The sequence below is a fragment of the Dipodomys spectabilis genome, unplaced genomic scaffold (genome assembly GCF_019054845.1).
Source record: "Dipodomys spectabilis isolate Male_0828 unplaced genomic scaffold, ASM1905484v1 ptg000094l, whole genome shotgun sequence".
NCBI classification, from domain to species: Eukaryota; Metazoa; Chordata; class Mammalia; order Rodentia; family Heteromyidae; genus Dipodomys; species Dipodomys spectabilis.
The window spans coordinates 8,778,906-8,801,588 of NW_024870771.1; the positions used below are offsets into that span (position 1 = coordinate 8,778,906).

Here is a 22,683-nt window from a genome sequence, read left to right on the forward strand (position 1 = left end):
GCTTCAAACCAGGGTCCTTAGATCTCAGCCTCTTAAGTAGCTAGCCTTATAGGCATGAGTCACCCATGCCTGGCCCACATCAATTTCTTAAGCATTTCATTCTATCTCCTCTACTAGTAAGTTTAAGGGAACAAACTGACTATAGGTAGTAAATCATAAAGTGTATATGTTTGGGGAATACTGGCAAGGTAGTAGGGGGAAGAGAAGGTCCTTCACAGACTGAATCCATCCAGACACTCCAGCCAAGAACTGTGGGATACTCTGAAGAAGGAGGATTGAAAAGGAGATATAATGTTCCCAGAGGATGTTGCCCAGCAACACAATGGGAGAGTATCTGCATCAGGTTTTTAGTGAGCAGCTATGACTTTCATACCTCTTTTGATAGATTTTTTTTTGTCTTTTATGTAACTAGGATTATAGGCATGAACCAATGACACTGGCTTGAATTGTTAAGATACATTTTATAGATATATATTTTTGGGGGGTCCGGTCATGGGGCCTGAACTCTGGGCCTGGGCACTGTCCCTCAGCTCTTCAGCTCAAGGCTATTGCTTTACCACTTGAGCCACAGCGCCACTTCCAACTTTTTTCTTTTTGCTTATGTGGTGATGAGGAATCGAACCCAGGACCTCATGCATGCAAGGCTAGCGCTCTACCACTGAGTCACCTTCCCAGCCCTTATAGATACATTTTTAAATACATTTTGAATGTGGAAGCTAGATCTAAAATACACTGGAGCATGATAAATTATGCAGGACTCCAGTCAGTCACACACAGTGAGACCAAAGGAGGACACTCTCAGGAGAGGATCACAAAGGTGCAATGCCTCTGTGCCTGTGGTCATATAACATAATATTCATCAAAATGAACTCCAGGAAATGTAAAAATAGAAAATAAAATGCATTTTGAAATTTTGGATCTTTAAAATATATTAAGGTATGACACATGTCCACAGTCCCAGCTATTCAGGAAGCCATGTAGTGAAACTATCTCCCAAATCACAGCCACAGTGATTCTATCTTGCAGCAAGCTAACATTTAGCAGCTCTGTATGCCAGACTTCACCAGCCAAGCCATCCTTCCCACCGTTCATGGTGTTTGCCAAAAACAGCAATATCCCTGAAAAGGGCAAGTGACACATAAAACATGTAATTTCCCCATGGTCTGGTTTTGTCTCTCTTGGTTTGAGGCTGTGGTTATTTCTAAGGTATAGACACTAGGTGGTGATGTAAGCCCAGGTTTCTGCCATAGACTTAGTGCCACATAAAACAAGGCTTTGATAGGCATGGTGGTGGCAACGTGGGTAACTTTGGGGAAATGCAGCCCTCAGTAGTTTTCCACCTCTCTTTAATACCTATTAAACGTATTTATTCATCAAACTGATTTCTATGAGCAATTTTCAAGCCTTTCAGCCTCCTACTTTGGAGGCCTATGATTCTTTTATACCTCTCTAGGAAAGTCACATAATAACACTTGTTGCCTGGGCAACAAGTCAGACCCCATATCAAAACAAAGAAAAATAAGAAGATGAGAGGAAGAGCAAGGAAGGCTGGAAGAAAGGACAGAAGGGAAGGGAAGAAAGGAAGGAGGGAAGGAAAAGAAGAAACTGTTAATTTTCAGTCAACTTATAAGAAGCCTAAAAATCACCTTCAATTTCATAATGAAAAAACAGTAACACAAACCAGGTACCAGTGCTCATATCTATAATCCGATCTTCTCAGGAGGCTGAGATCTGTGGATTACAGCTCAGAGTCAGCCCACCAAGAAAGTCCATGAGACTCTTATCTTCAATTAACTAGCAAAAAGACAGAAGTTGAGCTGTGGCTCAAGTAGGCCCTGAGTTCAAGCCCTAGTACTGACACAAAAGAACAACAGCAAAAACTGAAACAAACTGAAAACCATTCTAAGATCCATGAGAGATTTGAGGATGAATAGCTTCTTTCCCTCGCTAAGCAAGACAGAGGAAGGTACAACATTATTATTATAATTATTAGTCACAACCACAACTTCTTGAAATAAATGCACAGAAACAGGAAGCTCCATGAGAGCAAGTACTGGGGAAGGACAACCTAAACTGTAATTGGTGATTTGTTGGAGCTCTCTGTGAACACATGGAGAACCCAGTCTTAAACATTTCCATGCACTGGTGTGTTTCCCTCCAGGAAACCTACCAACTTCCCTGGGTAAGGATCAGAGGAAAATCAAATCTAATGCTTTGGCCAGGAGGAGAACAGTCCAGAGATTTTGTTCTTACCAAGGCTTGCCCTGGGAAAATGACTTTACTAGAGCCCAGCTGACTTAAAGGATTGCAAACAACCCACTCCAGCCTCCTCTAGACATCCTGCCAACTTAAAGAGGAGGCTCACCAGTAAGAGCACTGCTTATGATGGCCACAGCTCAGGAGCCCATTACAGGACTGAGAATTAATCACAGTACTATAGAATACTACCCGTCCTCCATACCTCAATACCATATCAATGGGGCTCCTCTGTAATAACAGGATACAATAGAAAGAACTGTATATCATACCAAATTTAAGAAGATTCTAGGGAATCCCAGACACAACAAAAAATTTGTTCTCTAATGCCTACAAACCTAATAAGCAGTTAACACAACCTAAAATCATAAAAGTTCACCAAAAGACCATTTACTTTAGTGCCTCTTACCTAACATATTATGCTGTATTTTAACAACAAAAAGTAGAAAGTATATGAAGTAGACAGCACTGAACACACTGACCAAGCAATCGGAATGAAACTCTTGATATGGCGACATTTGAATCAGACAGAATTGAATTGCAACTACAATGGATAAGCTAAAGCCATTATAGGTCAGAGGAAAGTAGAGAATGTGCAAGAAAATATGGGCTACATGGTGAGGGCTCTAGAGAGGATCAACAAAGATTATAGGAAAGTTTGAAGCCCACTGTAATAGAAAGGAAGAGAACCTTTAATGAACACATAAACAAGGAAAATTCAGTGAGCTGACAAGATGGGAGGAGAAACTTCCAAATCTGAAATTCCAAAAAGGAAAATAATAATTAAAAGATAGAACTGGGATCTGGGAATGTGGCTCATTGGGAAAGTGTGTGACTAGCATGCATGAAGCCCTGGATTCGATTCCTCAGTACCACATAAACAGAAAAAGCTGGAAGTGGTACTGTGGCTCGAGTGGTAGAGTGCTAGGCTTGAGCAACAAAAGCTCAGGGACAGCACCCAGGCCCTGAGTTCAAGCCCCATGACTGGCAAAAAAAAAAAAAAGAGAGAGAGAGAGAGCTGGTTAATCTAAATAGGAAATATATGCATAATAGAAATACCACAAGGAGATGAGACAAAGAAACAGCATTTGAATGTAAGCACTGGTAGCTTATACCTGTAATCCTAACTACTCAGGGGGCTGAGATCTGATAATCACAGTTTGAAGTCAGCCCAGGCAGAAAAATGTATGAGATTCTTATGTCCAATAACTATCTAAAAAAAATTTTTAAAGCCGGGCGTCGGTGGCTCACGCCTGTAATCCTAGCTACTCAGGAGTCTGAGATCTGAGGATCACGGTTCAAAGCCAGCCTGGGCAGGAAAGTCCGTGAGACTCTTATCTCCAATAAACCACTAGAGAACCAGAAGTGGTGCTGTGGCTCAAGTGGTAGAGCACTCACCTTGAGCTGAAGAGCACAAGGAAAGCGCCCAAGCCCAGAGTTCAAGCCCCACAACCGACCAAAAAAAAATAAGAAGAAGAAATTTTTAAGTGAAAATAGAGCTGTGGCTCAAGTGTAGATTACCAATCTTGAGTAACCAATTTAAGAGACAATGCCTGGGCCTACAGTTCAAGCCCCAGTATTGGCACCAAAAAAAATTTTTTTTTTGAAATAATGACTGACAATTTTCCAAAATTAATGACAAAAACTAAACCACAGATCCAGGAATTTCAGAGAAAGCCAAGCAGATACTTCAAAATCTACCCTTGGGATATCATATTCAACCTGCAGATATCAAAGACAACAGGAAAAAGAAGCTAGAGGGCAAAGAAATCTGATAACAGAAGAAAAAGAATCAGAATTATATCATATTTCACTCCAGAAACTGTGAACAAGAAGAGAATGGAGGGAAATGTCTTTCAGAAACCTGGAATCCAGCAAACTAATGCTCAAAAAATGAAGGAGAAATAAACATTTCTTCAGAGAAACAAAAATCATCACATCATTAGATCTACCTTACAAGGTAGGCTAAAAGAATTCTGCTAATAGTACTAGTGAGGGTGGTTCAAATATGGGTTTGCAAGTGTGAGTCAGATGATGGTGATGAGGCCAGCTGCAGGGTCCCTGTGGTACTCAAACATTATAAGCTGGGACTTGGATGCCTGACTCTCTGTAGCGCAGGTACAGGATGACTGATCACACAAGATGTTTTTGAACCCAAGACCTTGAACTTAAAGGGAACTCTCTGAAAAGCGAAAGTGAGCATTGGTAATAGGAGACAGGACAGTCATTTAAAGAATTGCCACACAGAACCTTCTATTTTTCAAGTACCAGAAATGAAAGAAAAATGAATCAGGAGACTCTGGTAAACATCTACACTCTAGTGCAGTAAATACATGAATGGTGTAAGCAAGTGCAATACCTAGGAAGTGGTGGAGGAGAAACCTTGTACAACAGAGAAATTGTATACTATGAAATGAAAGGTCAGTATAATTGACCAGGTGTGGTAGGAGGATCAGGAGTTAGAGGTCAGCTTGAGCTTGAGACATTGTCTCAAAATTCAACCAACAAACTAAAATCTGTTTCAGAACAGGGTAGATAAATGCACCAACACCCATTAGAATATTTAGGAGAAGCTCCAGGGTACCTCCTGTTTACTCTCTGAGCAACAAAGGGTCTCTACCCTTTCTAACAAGTGGAATTCCTTCCTCATTCTCCCAGGAGATAAATAAGACACCCCCGAGGCTCACAGGAGCCTCTAGTTCCTCCAGAATACTTGGACTTACACTGCTCTTTCTCCTCTTTTAATTTCACATGTTTCTTACCTATATTATGAATTTTGGAAGGTAAAACATGGTATAAATGTTGCTTTCTTGGCTTTAGGCCAAGTAAATTTAAAAACAGATTGCTGCTGGAACAAATGCAGACCAAAAGACTAATGAAACAGCACAGAAAACACAGAAGTACCAGAAGATTCCAAAACATACAATGGAGAAAGGATGAACTCTTCAGCAAAGGATGCTGGGGCAAGTGGGTACCCACCTGCAGGAGAATGAAACTTGACTACTCTCTCTCATCTTGTATTAAAATCAACTCCAAACGGATCAAAGAACTCAAAGAAAGATCTACAACTTTAAACCTAGCATGCTAAATAGAACAAAGCAAAGTGAACAGATAGTTCTCCAAAGAATACAAATGACTAATGGGATCTGGGTGCTGGCTCACGCCTACAATCCTAGCTACTTGGGAGGCTGAGATCTGAAGATTGTGGTTCAAAGCTAGACTGGGCAAGAAAGTTTGTGAGACTCTTATTTCCAATTAACCACCAAAAAGCCAGAAGTGGACCTGTGGCTCAGGTAGTAGGGTGCTAGTCTTGGGCATAAAAGCTCAGTCAGAGACAGTGCCCAGGCCCTGATTCAAAGCCTAAGTCTGGCACACATGCAAAAATAAATGGCTAAAAGATACAGGAAATATTCGACATCCTTGGCCCTGAGAAAATGTAAATACAAACCACACTGATTCCATCTCACCTCAGTCAGAGTGGCAGCCATCAAGAAAACAATGGCAATGCTGGTGAGGATGGGAGGACCTTCATATGTTCTTAATAGGATTCTGACTACTGCAACCACTATAAAAATCAATATGGAGATTCCTCAAAAAACTAAAAATAGACCTCCCTATAAACCCATTATACCACAATTAGGCATATACTTAAAGGATTGTAAATTAATAGAAAGGATATATGCATAACTATGTTTATTGCACCTCTGTTCACAAACAATGGAATCAGTTGAACTACCCAACAACAGATGAATGCATAAAGAAATTGGGATAGATGAAGTTAGATATAAGTGATATAGATATAGATATTGATGAGCTAGATATACATATGCTATGGAATATTGCACAGACATAAAAGAAAAATACCATCATGCCATTCACAGGAAAATGGATAGAACTGGAGATTGATTGAGATAAGCCAAGCTCAAACGCCAAATACCATTGTTTTATCATATGTGGAAGCTAGACCTAGAAGATACACATACTCATAGGCATGTACATACATATATATGCTTGTATACATAAAGCGTGTATATATAAATCCATAGTACATGTATCTAACTAGGGGACTGCTTAAGAGAATGAGGGGAAGAGGAAAGGGAAAAATGAAGGATGGAGGTGAATAATTTTGCAATACAACTCAACCCTGTATAATTGTGGGATAAAGCATATCAATGATAGCTATTCACAATAGGGTTGGAATGCAAGGAAAGATAGGCTCTGTTAGAGGCATAGTTATCACCAGAAGGGGGTTAAACTAACTGAGAGGGTGAATCATGATGAATATCCTTGAAATAGCTTGTTTGCATCTATGAACATAGAGCAATGAAGCTAGTGAAGGTTGCATTGGGAAGAGAAGAGGAGTTAAGGGAGACTGATGGAGGCTGCAAGATTGACTGAAATATATTGTAAGCATATGTGGATATGTCACAATGAAACCCTCCTTGGGCAATTAATATACACTAACAAAAAAATCTTCAGAAGGGGAAATATTACATAGATTAGAAACTCAGATTTGCATTAAGAAAAGACATGTACTAGAAAAGAAAAAAAAACTGAGAGTAAAAGAATTTTTAATTCTTTATCTTAGCTTATCTAACAGGCAATAGCTTATTGTTGTTCATAGCAAATAGGGTTATGGATAAGAGAAGTGCATGCAGCCATGCTATAAAGATGAGACAGAGAAGTCTTATATGGTTCTTGTTCTGTCCGTAAGTAAGTGGTATAATGTTGTTTACAAGAGGATGTGAATTAGCTCTGAATGAGTAGTGCAAACTCAAGGGAAATGAAAAAAGTATAAATAATATGTCAAGGAGCTGTAAAAAGGGAATAGTATAAATGTTCAGTTAAAACCAGAGAAGGTTAAAAAAAAGTATAGAAAGAAAAAACTAAAAACAAGAGCAATGTGTAGTAAAAGGTAATCTACTTTGTTTCCTTGAGATTCTGGGCCTTGTGTATACAAAGCAAATATAATAAAAATAGTAGCAAAGCAAAATAAGTATAATGAAGTCTACCAAAAACCTATCTTTGGCTGAATGCGGGTGGCTTATACCTATAATTCTAATAGAGACAGATCTGAGATTCGAGCTTTGAAAACATCCTAAGCAGACAAATCCATGAAACTCTTATCTACGGTTAACCAGTAAAAAGCCAGATATGGGGCTCTGAAGTCAAGCCCTAGTACACATGAACACACACACACACACACACACATACACCAAAAACAAAAACAAACAACAGAGCCACCAGACACTATAATCCCAGCTACTCAGGAGACTGAAATCCAGAGGACCAAAGTTCAAGAAAAGAAAACAAATTAATCCTTGAGACTCCAACTCCAAAATAATCATCAAAAACTAGGGTTGGAGGCATGGTTCAACTGATAGAGCACCAGTCAAGAATGTAAGTCTAGAAAGCATGAGGCCATGAGTTCAAACCCTGGTGCTGGCAACAAAGAAACAAAAACACTAAGTTTGCTCATGAAGCATACCTCAATGTCTTGACAGTTTGCTTTCAAAACTCCTTTTCTACAACTATATAGTGTTCTAGTGCTTGCTTGTTCAGTCCCTAAGACAGAACTGCTTCTTATGTGGAGAGATCTTCTGAACAGAGAGGCCAGGGGCTGACATGTGTCTCACCATGCATAGCCAGTCCTGCCTAAGCTCCAGAAATCTTTCAGCAGTGCTGAACTGTAGCCCACATAGCCCAGGGAAGCCTGCTGGGGGACAAGGCTAAGTCTGGCTAATGATTGAGCCATCCAAATATTGACAGAGTCCAGGACCCACCACTGCCCAAGCGTATGCCTCTGTTCTACTCTCCTGCCCTCTGGATCCTTGTCACAGGACACAGCAGGGACTTTGAAGCCTGCCACATTCCCACCCAGACTTTCCCACTGAGGCAAATGGGGGAACTCCTTTAAGTCTCTTTCCCCATCATCATAATGAACGGAGGCCATCTGGTAGCAACAAGAGGACAGTGGTCACCATGGGCCAAGTGTCTAGTTTATACCTGCAGTGAAAGTGCCCAGCACAGCACCTCTGCAACCTCTGCCACACAGCTCTTTCCACACAGAGTGGTGCCTTCAAGGGCTTCTTGGCCTCCCCTGAAGTCTTGGCCTGCCTACAACTTCTACAGTCCCTCAGCACTCCCGAACTTGTCCGATCTCATTCATTAGCACATTCACATCTCTCCTTCCCATATCTTTTCCCCTTGGGCTGAATTGGGTGAGTTAGTCTTCAGGAAGCAAGGCTCAGCCTTCAGCCCCACCATTGGGTTGTGACCATTGTCATCATCTCCTATAGCTGAATTTTTCCACAGTGTCAGAACACATTAGCTGATGTCCCCCTTCTCCAACAGTTTAGACATGGTAACCTCAGTCTTTGGCTTTCCTGAAGGGGCCAAGAAAGAAGGAAGGCAGAGCCACCTCCGATCACTACTCTTTTTCACTGTACATAATTGCTTGTGGAACTAAATAAGATCCTGCTCATAAAGCACGTAACATCTAGTAGACAGTGAATATAGGCTATCTCACTTTAGCCCAGAAAAGGGATAGGAGGACAGACTGAACTACAAGCTGGTATGTTTGTGACATGCCCCTTTAATGTGCCATTGTCTGCCATTCAGCAGCCCAGCTCCACTCCAAGAGTGGCCTCGAGGGAGCAGAGGTGGTTGGAGAGGGGGTGCTATAGTGTCTAGGTTGTGAAGGAGGCATCTTTGTCCCGCATGTGGCTGTGGATCCAGTCGAGGTAGCGGCTGACTTTGGTATAGACACCATAGTTGTTAAGAAGCCCACAGCCCTCACCCCAGCTCACCAGGCCCACCAGGAACCAGGTGCCTCGGGAAAGAGCAACCATGGGCCCTCCACTGTCACCATCACAGGCATCCCGCCTGTCCCCCAGGATCCCTGCACACAGCATGTTCTCTGAGACCACACTGTTCATGGCTTCGATGCACTCATTGCGAGGGGCCACGGGAATCTTGATGAAGGTGAGGATGAAGGTTCGGTTTCTCTTGACATCCTTTTCTCGGCCATTTTGATAGCCCCAACCTGTCACCACTGTCTCCTGGCCAGCCTGAGTGAGCTCACGCTCTGCAAGGCCAATGTCTGGGAGACATATGGGCACTATAGTCTTGGAGAGAGTGACAGGCTGAGCCAGGTGGATCAGAGCGATGTCATTGTCACTGGTGCGTCGGGTATAATTGGGGTGGACAAGGATCTCCTTGATGTCTATGTCCACCTCCCACTTGTCCCTGCGCCGTAGGTCATACTCTCCTGCAGGAAAGAGGGCATTGACAGGATGGGGACCCTTAGAGGAGTCCACAAGACTGTGGTCAGCCTGAGCGTGGGCCTGAAATGGGTCCATATCTGGGGATAGTTCACCATCTGTTCCAGGCTTTGTCATGGGGCTACCTGTCTGTACATTGAATGACTTTTCCTGCCAGAAAGAATGGCCCACAAGTATTAAATCCTAAGGGGTCAAAATTCTGATCTGGATTGGGGACTTACATGAAGATCAGGGAAGCCCAAGGCCCCCAGAGACTCGTGGTCACACTTGAATTCCAAATGGAATGTGTAACAACTGTAGCTGAGAGAAGTTCAGGGGCAGCAAAAGCCGAATAGGAGGACCAAGAGCACATTATACCAGAAGAGAAGAACATCAGGTGAGCGAACTCAGGACCTGGTAGTCTCACACTAAGCCCCACTGGGGGCAACTACCATGTCAAGGTAAGGAGCATTAATTTTTTCATTCATTCTCAATAAACCTCTTCCTTCTTTTTGCATCGAGTCAAATAAGGATCCCTTCTGAAACTGTCATAGAGGAGGGCTTAGGTGTAGAAACTCCCAGACAGCTGAGGAGGATGTTGGCAAGGCCTCAGCCGCAACAGTCTACATGAAGTCTTGCTCTGAGGTCAAGTCATTGTGGGTCTATGGACTGCAGGGAACTAGTTAGAGCACACACAGCCTGCTCCACTTGAAGGTGAGTTAGGAAACAATGACATGTGTGACTCCTCGCTTACATGGATGCCCAAACTTAAGGAGAACATCGGAGAATCTTCTGGCTTCCTGGAATCATAGGGTAGGCAGGGTACATGTACATAAGCCTCTTTCCTAAATCACCTTCTATAGATCTCAAGGTTTAGTCCCTAAACCTGGATGGTCTACTAGGTTTCCCCACCCCACCACAAGCCTTTTGGCATCCCCTCCCTCATGGCACCAACCCGCACCAAGTCTGACAGAGAGCTTCTTGGACTCATCCATGCAGTGGGCCGCAGTCAGCACCCAGGAGGTATGAATGAGCACTCCCCCACAGGCCAGCTTTTTCTTCGAGTCCAGCAGGATCACCTGGAGTGGGGTGAAGTGGTGACATCACAGGGATGTTTCTGATGCCACTGGTCAAATTGACATACACAGACTTAAAGTCTTTTTCTGGCATTTTCTGCTTAGCACATTGTACAGTGTTAGGCAGCCTGCCTTGGACCATCTCCCTGCCTTGTTGTTCCTGTGGTCATCAGCACAATAACACCACACAGTGTTTCTCCGCCCTAGGACATTCGGACCAGGATCTGCAGCCTCTGGGAAGATTTGTGGTACCCAGGCTGTCTTGGGTGTGCCCCATGGATCTCTCTCAGCTTATTTTCTGATGGCCCTCCTGTCTGTGATCCCAAGGGCTGCCCAATGTTTAGGGTCCTTATATTCCCCAAGGGCAGCTGTCAGTTTCTATTTGTTCCCAGCCCAGTGCTTTGATAGAGGAGAGTAAAAAACGTGCCAGTTCAGGCTGGAGAGGTGCTCAGCCTCCTGGCCCTGTTCTATGCAGGACATAGGACATTAGCAAGGCTTCTTGAGCCCTTCCTCCACCCCCAAAGTTTCATCTTTCCAGTTTTTGTTTGTGTTTTTGTTTTTGGTGTGTGTGCTGGGGACAGGGTGCTACTGGGGCTTTAACTCCGGACCTCACCCTCCTCCTTGGCTGTTTTTTACTCAAGAATGATACTTTGTAACACTTGAGCCACAGCTCCACTTTCAGCTTTACTTTGATATAAGAGTCTCATGGGCTTATCTGCCAGCACTGGATTTGAACTGTGATCCTCAAATGTCAGCCTTCTGCGTATCCAGCCCTTTTATTTGGGGAGGAGGGGTCAGTTGTGGGGCCTGAACACTGGGCCTGGGTGCTATCTCTCAGCTCTTCAGCTCAAGGCTGGTGCTCTACCACTTGAGCCAGAGCTCCACTTCCAGCTTTTTTCTGCTGATGTGGTGCTGAGGAATCAAACCTAGGGCCTCATGCATGGAAGGCACTCATGCATGGAAGGCAAGCGCTCTACCACTGAGCCACCTTCCCAGCCCTCCAGCTCTTTTAGAATGCAACAACTCTCCTTCCTTCAAGTTCCCTTCCATGGTAGCACAGCTCACTGACCCTGCTCTGCCTGTTCCCCTCATATCTGGTCATCTGTCTTTCCCAAGGCCCATCTAGCCTTCTCAGTCCCCACCCCCACCCCCGCCTGCCCTGTTGCCCAAGGAACAGTAGTGTTTCCTTCCCCACTTCTACATCCTGACAGGAACCCCAAGGAGGATTTATTCACCCCTGCCTCAACAAATGAGGAGATATTCATGGCCTTTCATCTCACCTGCCAGGGGCTGTCGCCCTGTTTGGTCAATGTCCCGTTGACAATCCTTGGGTCCAGTAAGTCCACTTGGTCTGTGTCCCGTTTTACATTAGTGCGCTTTTTCTCTACTCGTTTCCCCAGCTTCCCACATGGGAAACTTACTGAAGAAAGAGGGAGATGTTAAGGGGTGAGTCAGATACTATTCCCTCCTCTTTGGGTCCTTTTCCTGCAGTAAACTAGTTTACCACATTGAAGCAGCCCATGGATAAGTAATGCTTAGGGTACCTAGTATTTGCAGGTAATCCACTGTGGTCAGTCAGACAACAAACAGTGCCACCTAATGACCAAGAAGCAGTACCACATAATTATGCCCTTGTATAGGTTGTTAAAACTTCTCAGATTATTGTTACATGTCAGCTACATGTCAGCAAGGCTTCCTGCTGGGGTGCTGACAGGGTCCTGACAGAGGGAAGACATTCTTAGGAGAAGCCTTGAGCACAACTATGAAGTCTGTCTTCCCAGAGGTGAGAGCACATTATAAAGAACCAAGGACTGGGACTGGAAAGGTGGCTCAGTGGTAGAGTGCTTGCCTTGCATGCATGAGGCCCTGGGTTCGATTCCTCAGTACCACATAAGCAGAAAAGGCCGGAAGTGTCACTGTGGCTCAAGTGGTAAAGCACTAGCCTTGAGGTGAAGAGCTCAGGGACAGCACTTAGGTCCAGAGTTCAGGCCCCACAAGCGACAAAAAATAAAATGAAATAAAAAATAAAACAAGGACTGACTGGTCTCAGGGTCTGCTCTTAATGGGCCTTGAATACCAGGTTGGAGGATCTAGTACAAAACTGTGGGACACCATCAGCAGGCAAAGATACAAGGATAAAATGGAAAGGAGACAGCAGCAACAAAGGTCCAGAAGCTAGACAACAGATGGACATGGTAACAGACTTAATAGACTGAGAATGCAGTCCATGCTGCTGCCCATGACAGGGTGTTCAGAAGCTTTTTTGCACCACAGCCCCTTAGGAAGAGCACTGCAAGTACCACTATGCATGGTGGCCTGGTGAGATTTGGCAAGAGAAACTGCAGTAGCTGCCTGTGGTGTTGTGTGATTATAATTTCAGCACTCAGTAAGTAAAGGCAGGAATGTCTGGGGTTCAAGGTTAGCCTGGCTACATTGTAGGATCCTGTCTCAGGTAAACAAAATATCAGGGTTGTGGGAGCAAGAGAAATCTAGAGACAGACTGCTAGAACTCTCCTCCATGGCTTGGCTCTCCCTCCCTCACACAGGGTACATTAGAGGCTATGATCTGAGGACTGTTGGTTGCTCTACCAGGGTAGCATGCTTGGCTGTCCATTGGGAGTCAGAAGCCAGTTCTTCTGCCCACCCTGCTCCAAAGAAGTTGGTATAGGAAAGCTCCAACAGCCTTCCAGAGTTTACTACACAACCCACCTAAAGAGAAAGCCCTAAGCATTTGCACCCCACAAAGGTGCCCCTGGTCTTCTGATAACCTTACAAGACAGTTGCCGCCACGTGCACCAGGCACTTCTTCAAAAAGTCCTGCAAAACTCTAACCATTTAAAAATACAAAGCTTAAAAAACATTTTCCAGTAAAACCACTGGAATATAAAGTTGTAAAAACCTCTCTGAAGAAACGAAAGTCAAAGAGACAGAAAATAGAAGAGAGAACCCAAAGCAAGAGAAAAGAGAGGAATTATGAGAGGTCCAGAAAAAGAATAAAGAAAAGAAAGGGGAGATTGCCAACGATTTTTTTTTTTTCTGTGTTAGTCCTGGGGCTTAAATGCAGGGCCTGGGCATTATCCCTGAAATTTTTACTCAAGAATAGCACTCTACCACTTGAGCCATGTGTCCATGTTCAGCCTTTTGGCAGTCTATTGGAGATAAAAGTCTCACAGACTATCCTGCCTAGGCTGGCCTCAAACTGTGACCCACAGATTTCAGTCTCCTGAGTAGCTAGGATTACAGGAGTGAGCCACCAGCATTTAACAAATCATCCCCTTTGAAAGGGTAAACTAGGGGCACTGTATGAGCAATAACAAAAAAGACCCACACCATAAAAAATGTGCTGAAAATCATAGTAAAAATTGTCAAGGGCTGGAGATGTGGTCCAGCAGTACAACACTTGACTGGTAAGCTCAAGGACCTGAGTTCAAATCCCGGTGATACCCCCCTCAAAAAAATCAGTAAATGGGCAAATAAGCTAATGAGACCTCTTGGAAGAAGTAAACAAGGCCAATCAGTAGACACAGGAACAAATGCTCAACACCTCTGGCCATAAAGGAAACACAAATCAAACTAATACATTGAGCCAGGTGCTGGTGGCTCATGCCTATCATCCTAACTAGTCAGGAGGATGAGATCTGAGAATTTAAATTAGAAGCCAGCCCAGGCAGGAAACTCTGTGAGACTCTTATGTCCAATTAATCACCAAAAAAAGCCAGAAGTAGCGCTGTGGCTCAAGTTGTATAGTACTAGCCTTGAACAAAATAGCTCAAGGACAGCACCCAGACCCTGGGTTCAAGCCCTAGGACCAGCCCACCTGAGTTACAATGGCGATCATCAAGAATACAAACACAACAGATGCTGGCATGGATGTGAGAGAAAAGGAACCCAAGCACAGTGTTGATGGGAATGTAAACTTGTTCAACCATTCTGGAAAGCAGTTTGGAGATTCCTCAAAAAACTAAACATAGAATGATCCTATGATCCAGCAATGCCACTCTTGGACATTTATCCAAAAGTTTGCCAATCAGGATAGGGTAAAGCCATTTGCACAACAATGTCTATTGCTGCACTATTCACCATAGCTAAGGTATAAAATCAGCCTAGATGCCCCTTGATGGACAAATGGATCAAGAAAATGGGGTATGTATATACAATGGAATTTTACTCATCCATTAGGAAGGATAGTATGGTATCATTTGCAAAGAAATGTATGGAACCTAGGGGGTGATGTGAAGTGAAGTAAATCATGCCCAGAGAGACAAAGGAAGCATGTCTTCTCTGACATATGGAAGCTAAAACTCATTTATAATGTACAAGAAAACACAAATGTGGGGTTGTATGCAAGTGTACCAATGTATGGTACTAGCAGGGGAGAATTCAAATGGTCTAATTCCTTAGAAAAATGAACTCACAGCCCACTAAAATGAATGCTAGAAAAATGGCATTTAAAAGGTGTGTGGGGAGCTCAAAGGGAAGAGAGCAGACATGAGAGAGGGAGGGGGGAAGTATGAAGTCATAATATTCAATTCATACTTTATGAAATTAAGAAAAATTAGGGGAGGGGTTGGGTTGGGAATAATGGGAGAAAATAAGAAAAAGGGGACATCAGTCAAGATTCATTGTACCCATAAATTGATATGTTGAATGTTAAACTCCCTTATACAACTACTTAAAGGTAATAAAACTACAACTTAAAAAAAGTTCCTGGCGCCAGTGTCTCATGCCACTCAGGAAGCTGAGACTTGAGGATCAAAGTTCAAAGCCAGGCAGACAAATATGAGATGGTTATCTCCAATATACCAGCAAAAGGGCAGAAGTGGGGATGTGGCTCAAGTGACAGAATGCCATTCTTGAGCTGAAACGTCAAGCAAGAGCACAAAGCCATAAGTTTAAACCCCAATAGCAGCACCCCTGCGCGCACATGCACACATTGTAAAAGTCTGACTTCTTAAACTATATATAAATAAATTGCACAAAAATTAAAACTCATGGGCTTGGAAGGTGGCTCAGTGGTAGAGCGTTTGCCTTGCATATAGGAGGCCCTGGGTTCAATTCCTCAGCACCACATAAACAAAAAAAAGAAAAAATCTGGAAGTGGTGCTGTGGCTCAAGTGGTAGAGTGCTAGCCTTGAGCTGAAGAGCTGAGGGATAGCGCCCAGGCCCAGAGTTCAGACCCCATGACCGGACCCCCCCCCCCAAAATTAAAACTCATAAAAGAAGGTAGAATCCAGCTCATTCTTGAGAGGCAAGAATAATTATGGAAGTAGGACAGGTGTTCAGCAGTGTGGCCTAAGACAATAAGAGCATTCAGATTGGATGGAGGAAGAGGATGCTGGTGGCCTGAGACTGGGAAGATGAATGTGTACCAGGAGGTGCCCATAACTGAACAGGGACTCCTGGAGACAGGCAGGCAAGCAAGAGACTCAGCAGAGGAGGAGAATAATGGGAGGGGTGACATTGATCAAGATGTATTGTACTCATAAATTGCCATTAAATCTCTTTGTACAACTACTTAATGATTCTGTTGCACTCTCTCTTTCTGTGTGTGTGTGTGTGTGTGTGTGTGTGTGTGTGTGTGTGTGTGTGTGTGTGTGTGTGTGTGTGTGTGTGTGTACTGGGGCTTGAACTTGGCCTGGGCAGTGTTCTTCAACTTTTTAACTCCTGGCTGGTGCCCTTCATTTAAAAAAAAATAGTTTTAAAAAATAAAATAGAGATGGAGACAGAGACAGAGACAAAGACAGAGAGACAGAGACTTAGCAGAAAACTGGCCTGAAGGATCTCTCCCATCTCTGGTAGCTAGCACCAACAGCAGAAACAGCAACAAGGTTGGGGTAGAATACCTGCTGTAACCCTAAGGCTCACCATCCACTCCCTAGGAGCTTCCTGAAGCGAGGGTCCCTCCAGGCTGCTCACCTTTAGGCTTGCACTGCCGTTGGTCGTCGTCCAGCTCGTAGCCTGGCGCACAGCTGCAGCGGCGCCCATCCCCCTCTTCCTGGCAGTAGTGTGCGCAGCCTCCATTGTCGACCCCACAGTGGGAGAAGAGCACCTCTGCTCCGACAGGATGGGGCGGAGATCGGCGATGGTGCAGGGCGCTGGGGTCTCACCACCCTTCTGCCCTCCCGCCCATCGGGTACCCCCTTTACCCTGCTGGCAGAACTTGCCCTCCCAGCCCTCCATGCAGTTGCAGCTGAAGCCGCCCATGCCGTCGATGCACTGGCCATGCTCACAACACGCGTCGTCACACTGGTGGTCCAAGGGTGGAGCCTTGCACTGGTCACCGTCTGCAGATGGCCAGGTAAAGGATGGAGAATATGGGTGATACCAGCTCTTTGCTCCCCCCCCCACCAATCTTGCCAGTGGCCCAAATACCCAAAGGGTGCAGCCCAGCCAAAGGTGTAGCATGCACTCACCAAAGTACTTGGTCCAGAAAGACAGCTGCAAAGAGAGGGGATGAGTGAGGGGGTTAACCCAAATTCAAAGAGGATTCCACAAGCATCTCCCTCCTGGGTGTGGCAGGAGAGTACAAATGAGCAGAGAGAGCTTCCAAGCAGTAGGTTTCCTCCTTGCTCCCCTCTCGACCTGCCCTGCCCCTTACCTTTACCCCACAACAGTTTCCTCCCCCCACACACACACACACCTCATGCTCTCTGGGCTATGCCACAGTAGCTTTTGCAGCAAGGGACCACAACTCCCCACCCTCCTTCAATTGCTTTATCTTTTGCTAGCCCTCCTGGCTTTGGGGGACCCATCAAGTACCCAGTCTTCCCCAAGCCAGTGTTCTCAGAGTTGATAAGACATGGATAGCTGGCTCAGAAAGTCTGGGGCAGCATACTTCTAACTAGGACCCAGCTGCCAGCACTACTGTTGGCTCTGACCTCCAGACTGGAGGTGCCAGAACTTTCTACTCCAACTCTCCAAGATTCTGAATGGAGGTACTGAGTAAGTGGTCATGGGTGTTTCAGTCATACTTATTATCCTGACCAGCAGGTACATGGTCAGAAATAATGGATTATGGCCTTTTAGCCACATAGAGAAAGAGCCAGAGAGGGAAGACAGTGGTAAACATTGGAGGGAACTTCTTACACAGTAGGTAAATAGTATTTCAGCCTAGAACTGAGTCTAGAGCTGGTTGATGTAGATAGATGAGATCTCAGTCTAGAGCTGTGAATTCTGCTTTTCCTGAAGCTCATAGCAGAGTTCTGTCTTAAACTCCTGTGTGCCTTGACAAAAACCATAGAACAAGTGTCTACATCCCCACAACAAGCTAGGAAGAGAACAGGTTGGTGCCCACCCTACTCCAGATTCCAAAGAGGGCCTCAGCAGTGGTGCCCACCTGCTCCTCCAGGTCCTAGCTGGCCAGCAGCCCACCCCTGAGCCTCATCCTCTGGCCCCAGTGGTGGCCTTACTGTTTTGTCCACATCTTGGAAAATCTCGTTGGCCTCCTCGAAGTCACAGACCTCCTCCATGCATTCCCGCTCCAGGTTGCCTGGCCGGACCTCCTCCAGGAAGGAGTTAGAGCGTTTTTGGATCCGCAGCACCTGGTGGGCATGCTCACTGCTGGAGAACACTGAGTCTGGATGGGGATAAGGGGGCTCATTGTGGTAGAGAGAATTGAGAGGGGCCATGAGAGGATCTAAGGAAGCTGAGCTAGAGAAAGCCTTTGAGGCTTTGTCTCTGGCCTATAAGGACTAATTGTAATTCCTGATTATAATACTTGGCCCTGATTCTGTCTCTCCACACAAGAAAGATGTTCACTGAAGGACAGGAGCTTATACCATTCCAAGCAAGAGCTCTGAGACAGACTTCTCTTTGAACACCAACTGACCTCTAACTTCAGCTCTCTATACCTGTTTACTCATCTGAAACTGGAGGCGAGATGACTGTGAAAGCCCATAGTGACAAATCCCAATTGCTGCTGCTGAGTCTGTAGAGTTTAACTGGCCCTATTTGTTTTCCTAGTTCACTCTACAACCCTCTATTTCCTTGTCACTTGGTCCTCTCTCCCTTCACTTCCCCTTGAGCAGCAACACCTGGAGGACTGAATTCTGTTATCCAGTGTGTATTGTGTATCACTAAGTATCATCTAGACTCTGAAACATGTCCATATTGGTTAGGGAGATGACTAGAGGAAAGGATCACATTAGAAGAGTAAAGGACTGGGGGGAAAAGCAACCAGAAGATGTACCTAGCTGAGCCAACTAAGGAAGAAGACATAGATATGGGCAGGGTAGGGGAGCAAGAAATGGCATGTTAGGCAGACAAGCAGCACAAAGAAATCACATATGCAAGAGCAATCTGGAGTGGCTCTAGCACAGACCATCAGTCTCATCTTAGAAGACATCTGCTGCTTTCTATTGCCATGAGGGTGCAGGAAGTGCATGGGGCAGGGCAGGGAGGTACAGATGTACATTGTAGAAAGAAAGGCATTGTAGCTAGGCCCTTCACTGTTGAGGGAGGAAGTGGGTAGAATAGGAATGCCCAGGACACCCTGTTACACAGCCCAAACCATAACATCACCAGCCATCTGCCCCACAGCTGGCCAATCTAGGCCTTGGTAATTGATTCATGCCATTCCTGCCTGTTCCAAATCCTACCAAGGCTCAGAGTTGATGGGTAAGGTGGAAGGTTCTAGTAAGGCTTTATGCAGGCTTTGAGAGTTCCATGATGGAGTGAGGATGGCCTTACCAGTAGAGGCTGGCATGCCAGAAATTTCCCAGGTAGCCACGAACAGCAGAAGGCTTGTGAGCTGCCACATTCTGGAGTTGCTGACACCTGTCTGAGAGAACGTCTAAGTTTCTGGCAGCCCCAGTGCTGCTATGCCCACCCCCCCCCCAAAAAAAAAACCAGGAAGTTGAATGAAATGGTTAGCTCTCTAGGATCACTGTCAGGGTGGAAGTTTCCTTTGGGCATCTTTGCTTGTTCACTAGACAGCTATCTGGCTTTCCATCTCCTTCTCTGTATGGGCTAGGGTCACAGCACTTGATAAAGAAAAAAGGCTGCAGAGTCCTTGTGAAGATCAAGGACTCAGTTCAAAAGGCCAAGTGGAGAAATGAGATGTGCCCCTTCTTTTTTTTGGGGGGGGTGATGGTGGCAGGGTAGGGTATCTATGCCTTTGTTGGTCTGATAACTGAGCTACTAGAAATACTAGTAGATACTGACGGCACACAACTCAGTGCAAGCCATGAAACTAGATGACCTAGGGAAATTTTCTATGCATTTTCTATGGCAGTGATAAGAAGCGCATCTGCTTGGGCATCTGCTTCCTCCTTTGTAAAATGCATAGTCTATGGTCTGCCTTAAAGAGGGAAGCCTGAGCTACATAGTGAGACTCAGGGAAGAAAGAAAGAGAAAGAGAGAAGGAAGGAAGGAAAGGAAAGAAGGAAGGAAGGAAGGAAGGAAGGAAGGAAGGAAGGAAGGAAGGAAGGAAGGAAGGAAGGAAGGAAGGAAGAGAAGGAGGGAGGGAGGGAAGGAGGGAGGGATGAATAGAGGGTAGAAGGAAAGAAAAGGAAAGAAGAGAAGAGAAAAGAGAAGAGAAGAGGTCAAGTCCACAAACAAGAGGAGGCAGATCTGCAGATCTAGGACTCAAGCCAGGTCTGTACATTTATGTGGCTCCAGACCTGGAACTTTAACCTCTTCCCCAAACTGCTGGATGCCCTGCCCTGCAAGGCCACAGAGGCTACTCTACCTTTGGAAACCGATTTATCCCCAAGACTGGATGGGCAGGCCTCACTACCCCAGCTATACGCTGCCTGGCCTCACTTTCTCCCTTTGTCAACTTCCTCAAGGTCAGTGTGACGTTCAATCAGACTTTTAAATCAGATATCCTGTGTTTAGAAGTGGGGGTAAAGTGGGGATAGAAGGTCTTGGTTCCAAGATGCCTGTGGGGATAGCCAAGGGCTGGTGGGAACCCCCGGCTGACTTCTACTTGACCCACAGTCTGGAAAGGAGGACCCTTAGACTATGCTACTTGTGCCTGTAAGTGCCAATCCACATCTTGGCCTAACCAGTGTCAGGGCCCTCATTTCCTTTGACCCTGAGCTCTAGATGACTGGGAGAACCTTGTTCAAGAATTTCACCCCTTTACCTGATCAGCTCTCTCCTCCTCCCTCCAAACTCTCTCACAGTGTTGCCTTGAAGGGGGACTTACAGTGGTGAGCCGTAGAGAAACTGCAAGTTCGCCCTCCTGCCGCCATGACAGCCTGGAAGTTGGGTTAATCCGTAACCACAAATATTTGCTTGGCCCTCAGTGTTGAGTCTCCCTCTCCCCAGACAAACAAATGGTGCTGATGACATTCCTGATCTTGGCTCCTAATGAGTTCATTTGCCAAAGCTCATCTCTGCTCACCATGGAAGCTGATCAGCAAGGAGGGAAGTAAGGTTTGGACCCACTCAAAATCACTGGCATAATGGGTCTTGTTTTAGTCTCATAATGATTGCTAGTAGGGAAGATATTGCTACTATTTTGCAGGCGGGGATATTTCTACCCAAGATAATTGGTTTGTCCATGATTAGTATAGCAATCTTGTCAAATCTAGGATGCTGTTAATTATAAAACACACTTATTTATGTGCCATTATATAAAAACACATTATGGGTTTTCTTTAAAAAAATCAACACATGTGTTGATTACACAATGACATACCATTGCAATTGCTAACATGGGTTCCAACCACATTTGTGTGGACACTGGGTTGGACCCTCAACTCTAATTACTTGAGTGACCCCTGCACCCACTGCACTGGCTACTTTGCTGATGAGGACACTCTAATGAGTGTTTTATGTTGAGAACAGAAAAAGGGCCTGGCTGGGTTATCAGGACAAAGGCCTCCTCCTATGGAGGTCCTTTGGAGGCCTTGAACAGTCTTCTGTGCAGGCCCCTAGATATCAATAGGTGGGCCTATGGGCATAATACCATGGCCCATTGCCCTGAATGACACATGAGCAGTGAATTGATTGGATTACAGAAGTGTGCACCAGAATGGTACCTGGTAAGAGGGGCTAATCTACACATGGTGAGCTCATGCTGACTGCACAGAGCCTCTGATTAGGTCTTGGGACTGATATGATCCATGGTCTGTAGCTTTCTCTTTAAGACACCTTATTAACACTGAGCCACACACCCTAGGCAGTACCCTCCTTTGGGACTCCTGGCTAATGGGAGCTCTACTTATCTTTTCTTCAATATATCTTTGCCATTTTATTTCTCCCCCTGTGTTCATAGATTCATTCTTTGAGACCATAGAAACAAAAGACCAATATCAATGTCACTTGCTCAAATTCAGTGAGCTGGCCTGTGGCAGATATACATCAGAAAGAACTCTAAACTTCTGGCAGTACTTGGCTTCTGTGTGAGCAAGCAAGAAAAGAAAAACAGAACTGAGAAAAGCTGTAGGAGTCCACAGATGGGAGGTCAGAGAGGAGAATGGCAGAAAAGAAAGGTCCAAGTTAGAGTCATTGCTTGTGTCCTGCAGTCCCTAGGAGTAGAGCCTTCCTTGCTCCCTTGCTGCTCTGTAAGTGCTCGATGCAAAAGTTTGAAGCCAGGGCCCAGAGGTAAGTTTGTTCTCACACCAGGTTCAGAAACTCTGAAGACAGGTACTGGAGAAGTGTTGGGTAGGTGATGATAGGAGGGAGATGAAGGATGTAGTAATTAGAATTGAGCCTGTAAAACATGGACAGCCAATAGCAGTTTGTAAAGGGCTGCCTGGAGAAGGGAGAATGAGTTCCTGGCAACTCAGGGGGGAAGCATGAAGGCCAAGGGTACCAGAAATACACAAGAACTTGTAGATGCTTGAGGAACTTTTTGATTAGTTTTTGCAGTGCTTGGTCACTAGTAATAAAAAACAGTGATCTCTATAAAGCCTGTTGCACTACTGGTCTGCAGCAGGCAACATTTGCTAGAGTTACATCTCTACAGCAGTACACCACTGATTCTTCTTGGGCTTTTGTTCATAAACTCAAATAACAGCATCTATGGACAAGAAAGGGTAAATATGAAGGTCTGGAATTTATTCAGGTAAGAAGAAATAGAGCTCTCCTTGGATGAGATGGGTTCCGATAGAACATTGCTAATGAAGTGGCTGTGTATA

At 45.0% G+C, this 22,683-nt stretch overlaps 1 protein-coding gene across 1 annotated transcript; it reads right to left on the reverse strand.

The window, feature by feature from the left end:
* Positions 1-8,896: 8,896 nt before the first annotated feature.
* On the reverse strand, positions 8,897-20,797 carry Proc (protein C, inactivator of coagulation factors Va and VIIIa). The gene is made up of 9 exons (XM_042685180.1): positions 20,745-20,797; positions 19,283-19,369; positions 18,004-18,170; positions 17,008-17,032; positions 16,741-16,878; positions 16,511-16,645; positions 11,875-12,014; positions 10,480-10,597; positions 8,897-9,526 (listed from the first exon to the last, which is right to left on the reverse strand). Exons 1-9 carry the CDS (start codon positions 20,788-20,790, stop codon positions 8,946-8,948), a joined length of 1,437 nt encoding a protein of 478 aa, XP_042541114.1. The 5' UTR covers positions 20,791-20,797; the 3' UTR covers positions 8,897-8,945.
* Positions 20,798-22,683: the final 1,886 nt, after the last annotated feature.